The sequence below is a fragment of the Nipponia nippon genome, unplaced genomic scaffold (genome assembly GCF_047370975.1).
Source record: "Nipponia nippon isolate SJK-2023a ecotype South Korea unplaced genomic scaffold, ASM4737097v1 scaffold_37, whole genome shotgun sequence".
Taxonomy (NCBI): Eukaryota; Metazoa; Chordata; class Aves; order Pelecaniformes; family Threskiornithidae; genus Nipponia; species Nipponia nippon.
Genome location: NW_028262355.1, coordinates 3,038,791 through 3,043,902, shown reverse-complemented (window position 1 = coordinate 3,043,902; position 5,112 = coordinate 3,038,791). Strand labels below are relative to the sequence as shown.

Below are 5,112 nucleotides of genomic sequence, written 5' to 3'. Positions count from 1 at the left end.
CGAAGGGAACCAGAGCATCAGCTTTTTACCCTGTGCCTCTGACACAGAGCAGTGCCAGGGCATCCTCCTGCACTGCATCTTTTGAGAGGCTACCTATGAAACCGGCGCACTTAAAGATGCCTGGGACGGCTGTAGGCTGGAGCTGTCACGCAAGAGAAACTCGGAGAGGCTCGGACGGCCCGCAGCACAGCGCAGGGCACCGAGCCGGGCACCCACCGTCCTCTCCCCGGGCTCCCGCCCCTCCCCGGAGCCCCGCGCTCCCGCGGCTCCCGCCGTCCCGGGCACTGCCGTGCCGGCTCGGTCCCCCCGCGCCCGGCGCACCGGCAGCCGCCTGTCCCACGAAGATTCCCGACGGCGCTCGGCCCGGGCAGCGCGGCCCCGGCCCCGGGGCTCCGGTCGCGGGGCTCCGCGGGGCGCCCGGCCTGGGCCAGCCCCCGCAGCCGCCGGGGGCCGCCCCGCCTCGAGGGCCCCGGATGGCATCGCCCGGCGCCGTCCGGGGCCGGGGCTCGGCGGGGCGGGGCGGGGCGGCCGGCGGGCGGGGGGGGCAGCGGGCGCTGCCGGCGGGGCCCTGGGGATGCCCTGCCTCCGCTGCCATGCCGGCGCGGGGGCCTCGCCTTCCCTTTCGCCCACCGCCCCCCGGCACTCCTCCCCCGCCCCAAGGAGGCCAGCCCGCCGGGCGGTGCCGTGCCAGAGCTGCCCGCGCCGCCCCGGGGCCGGGCGGGACCGCAGCGCGGCGCCGGGGCCCCGGGCCGGCCGCCCCATGCACCCGCCCGGCGCCCTGCTCGCCATGGCCGAGGGCGCCTTCTCGCTGTCCGCTCAGGCGGCGCGGAGCCCCGGGGGGAACCCGTCGAGGCTGCACAGCATCGAGGCCATCCTGGGGTTCACCAAGGAGGACGGCCTGCTGGGCCCCTTCCCGCCCGACGGCAGCGCCAAGGAGGCGGACCGGCGGGGTCCCCGGCACTGCCTCCCCAAGATGCCCGGGGAGCCGCCGCCGGCCGAGCCCCAGGGCCGCGCCGAGTGCTTCCAAGGTGAGCGCGGCGGGCGAGAGGGGCCGGGGGGAGGGCGGGCGGGCTCCGAGATCGCCCTCCCGGTGACCCGCCGGTCTTCCCCTCCCAGAGCCGTACTGCCCCGGCAGCGCCAGCCCCGAGCTGCCCGCCGGCAGCAGCGGCGAGGGGAAGCCGTCGGACGAGGAGCAGCCCAAGAAGAAGCACCGGCGGAACCGCACCACCTTCACCACCTACCAGCTCCACGAGCTGGAGCGCGCCTTCGAGAAGTCCCACTACCCCGACGTGTACAGCCGGGAGGAGCTCGCCATGAAGGTCAACCTCCCCGAGGTCCGCGTGCAGGTAACGCCCGCCCCCGCCCCGCCGGCCCGGCGCCGGGAGCCCCCGCACGGCCCGGCACGGCTCGGCCCGGGACGGCACGGCTCCGCGCAGCCCCGCGTTCCCGGCGCCGGGAAGCCCCACACGGCACGGCCCGGCCCGGCTCCGCGCAGCCCCGCGGTCCCGGCGCCGGGAGCCCCCGCACGGCTCGGCCCGGGACGGCCCGGCCCGGCGCAGCCCCGCCTTCCCGCCGCCGGGAGCCCCCGGCCCGGCGTGGACCCGCACTCCCGGCGGCCGGAGCAGCACCGCCCCGGCGCGCCGACGGCCCCGCTGCCCCGGCCCGCGGGCCCGTGCGCCCAGCCCGGCACCGGCAGCGCTAGCCCCGGCCGGTGCGTGGCTGAGCGGCCCCGCGGGGCACCGCTGCAGCGCCGGGCGCGTCTGCGGCTGGCGCCGTCCGCACGGCCCCGAGGCGGCGGCCCCGGCCCGGCCCGGCCCGCAGGACACCGCGGAGGCCGGGGCCGTTCTCCCTTCGGCAGCAGAGCGCCGCAGCCCTCTGACTGGCGTCTCCCGGGCCGGGGTGGCCGAAGCCGCTGTGCGCCGGGGCGGCGGCGAGCGGGCGGCCGAGCCGAGCCGAGCCGGGCCGGGGCGGGCCGGCTCCGCCGCGGGGCTCTCGCTGCGCCGCTTCCCCCGCGGCGCTGCGCTCTGCCGGCGAGGGGCTGGGGGTCTGCCGAGCCCACGGGGGAAGCGCGGCTGAACCCGCTCCTGCCCCGGCTCGGCACGGCGCGCCGTCTGCTGCTCCGTTGTTTTCCGCTGGCTCCGTTCCGTGTGCGCCGCTGCGCCCAGGGGAGAGCCTCTGCCCTCCGCGGGGGCGGCAGCGCTGCCGTGCCGCCCCCGGCCCGGCTAACGCGGCTGTGCTTGCAGGTGTGGTTTCAGAACAGACGGGCCAAGTGGCGGCGGCAGGAGAAGCTGGAGGTGACCTCTATGAAGCTGCAGGACTCACCCATCCTCTCCTTCAACCGCTCACCGCAGGCGACACCCATGGGTCCTCTCAGCAGCAACCTGCCTCTGGAGACGTGGCTCAGCCCGCCTGTGCCCAGCAGCACGGCCCTGCAGACCCTGCCTGGCTTCGTGGCCTCGCCGCAGAGCCTGCCCGGCAGCTACACGCCACCGCCCTTCCTGAACTCTCCGGCAGTGACCCATGCGCTGCAGCCCCTGGGGGCCATGGGGCCACCGCCGCCTTACCAGTGCGGGGCCACCTTTGTGGACAAGTTCCCCTTGGATGAGGCAGACCCACGCAACACCAGCATTGCCGCCTTGAGGATGAAGGCCAAGGAGCACATCCAGTCCATCGGCAAACCCTGGCAGACAATCTGAACTCCCTCTTCAGCACCTGGGAGAAACCCACGGGGAAGGCTGGTCCTGGGGCGACCAAGGGCCCCCCTTGTCCTGCTCCGGCCCCCACGGACAGCCACGCAAGGGAGGGCTGTCCCTCACACCAGCCTTTCCCCCACGCCCTGACTTGCTTTGTATTTTGTGGTCCTTTTAATTCCCTTTTCCACATGCCCTGCAGAGTTAGGGGCCTGATCATAGCTTAGGAAAAAAATCTCTTTTGCTCTCCCTCCTTGGCTGAATGCTTTAGTTGCAATAAAAGCTGCAGTAGGGCGAAGAGCTGTGTAAGGTGGCTGGGAACTGAGGCCTGCGTTACCTGGGGAGGGTTTTCTGGTTTTGCACCATTAAATGGCGTGACTGGCGCGAAGGCTGTGCATCGTGTTTCTGCAGGCAAGCGGGCTGCTCGGGCCGAACCCTCCGCTGCCTGTGATGTGCAGAGGGGTGGGACAGGCTTGGCCGTGGGCCCTCCTCCCTCCCCCTCCAGCAGCAGGGCCCTGCTTAAACTGGCTGTGAGCACTGGGGGCTGCAGCCCCACAGTGGGGAGCGCACCAGGCCAGGGTCTCCTGGCTCGGCAAGGAGGGGCCGGGGCCCTGGCAGTCCGTGGGCCAGGTGCAGCACTCCCGCAGCTACCCTTGTGGGGCAGCCCTGCATTCAGATGGGCTTTGCCCACCCCTGCCCCAGCGGGCCGGGGTCGGTGCCAGTCCCCTGGGCCTTGCTGCCTCCTCAGAGAAGGGGATCAGCAGGTGTTGCAGGGCCCCATGCCCCCGCAGCCCAGCTGCCCACGGGGGGAGATGGGCGGTAGCTGATGGGGCACTGGTTGCCCAGCTGGGTGGCTGGAGCTGTCGGTGGGGGCCCGCTGGGTGCTTCCTGCCCGGTGTGGCTGCCCAGTGCAGCCCCTGGAGGCTGGCACGGCGCTGGGCCACGCTCGCTCCCCCGCCCACCCAGTGCCTAACGCCAAGCTGCCGAAACTAAAACTGCGGCATCTTTATTTTCTATTATCTCCGTTACTGCCTGTAATGGGGCTGAGAAGCTGTAATGAAACACGCCTTCTCCTCCGCTGGGCACGGGGTGGTGTACACACTCTGGAGGTTGTGGCAATTAACGTTTCTCATTAGGGAAGAGAGAAGGATGCACAAGCGCCCTCATTGTGTCCTGGGGATGATTCAATGCGGACTGGGAGACCTCTCCTTTCACCATTTCCCACTCGTTGTGGCCAGACAAAGGCTGGCGTCTAATTATATTTTCACAATCTGTGCGTATCTTTTAAGAGTCCTGTCAGAAACAAGTATGTCAGCTTTGTTCAGCTTCACTTCAGAGAGCTTTTTAACCTTAGACAGCAGTTTCTAAACATCCCTTCACAGCCTTCTCCACAGCAGCCCCCATCTATTGTCTGGAGAGCTCCTTTTACAGATAATAATAGGAATCCTTCTATTTTGAAATGCTTTTTCCTCTCTTCCCCAGCCTCCCTGCAGGTCCAACCTGCCCCTCTGGACCAGAGCACATGCTGTGCCCAGGCACCCAGGCTTCCCTTCCCTGGGCTGTGCTGGTCCGGGGGGGTGCAGGGGGGCCCAGTGAGCGGTCCCTGCTGAATTCAGGGGGGACGTAGCCCTGCTTGGGCCAGACCCTCCTGTTGGGCTCTGGACCTGCAGTGCCACTCTGTGTGTGTGTGTCTGGGGTGGTGCCCAGCCTCCCCAGCACACAGCTCTTTCTTTGCTTCCTTGGCAAAGAAAGTGCCGTGCTGTCAGGAAAAGAAAGTGCTGTTCTAGTAAGGAGGCCTGAGTAAACTTCTGCGGGGAGGGGAGGAGAACAAGAACTGTATCGCTTCAGTTTTTAGGTCTTAGTGCAGCTCTCCTTTCACAGGTGAGCTGTGTTTGCATCACCAAGGAGGCTGGGCTTGCAAGGCGGCACATCTCTGGTGGCTACGAGGGAAGGATGTCTCTTGGTGTGCTTGCACACCCTGGGCTGCGTCGGTAACGGACGCACACTAACAAATGCCTGCACAGCTCTGCACACTCTTCCTCCTCGGGGGTAGGAACAATCCCACTTGTCATTACTTGGCTGCAGTCCAGCTGGGGCTCTGATGCTGAAAACCCTCCTGCATGTGAGCGCATTTAACTGTTGCCCAAAAGCTCTTACCTGTGCTTATTGCTCATGATTAACAAGCGACTCCCCAAGATTTCAGTGGTGCTCTCCCACATTTTGACACTACTACCCCCCCTCCCTGTTGCCTCCAGTTATTCTGCATCCTGTAAAGCCACTGGGAAGACCTCCCTGCCTTTCTGATCAGCGCTGGTTACTTGAGATGGTCGAAGACTAACAGTAGGTAACACCACGATGACAGGACAGCAGAAACAGCAGCTGAAGACACCTGTTCGCTTTTATTAAGCTCCTGATCCAACAC

At 67.9% G+C, this 5,112-nt stretch overlaps 1 protein-coding gene across 1 annotated transcript; it reads left to right on the top strand.

The window, feature by feature from the left end:
* Positions 1 to 760: 760 nt before the first annotated feature.
* RAX (retina and anterior neural fold homeobox) lies at positions 761 to 3,078 on the top strand. Its single transcript, XM_087772824.1, has 3 exons — positions 761 to 1,028; positions 1,117 to 1,346; positions 2,244 to 3,078. The coding sequence occupies exons 1-3, from the start codon at positions 761 to 763 to the stop codon at positions 2,694 to 2,696; spliced, it is 951 nt and encodes a 316-aa protein (XP_087628950.1). The 3' UTR covers positions 2,697 to 3,078.
* The last annotated feature ends 2,034 nt before the right edge of the window (positions 3,079 to 5,112 follow it).

Excerpts from the sequence above, each read along its gene's own strand:
- RAX (XM_087772824.1), top strand. The coding sequence starts at position 761 with ATGCACCCGCCCGGCGCCCTGCTCGCCATGGCCGAGGGCGCCTTCTCG. Across the intron at positions 1,029-1,116 it reads CCGCGCCGAGTGCTTCCAAG|AGCCGTACTGCCCCGGCAGC; the intron begins GTGAGCGCGGCG and ends TTCCCCTCCCAG. Across the intron at positions 1,347-2,243 it reads TCCCCGAGGTCCGCGTGCAG|GTGTGGTTTCAGAACAGACG; the intron begins GTAACGCCCGCC and ends CTGTGCTTGCAG.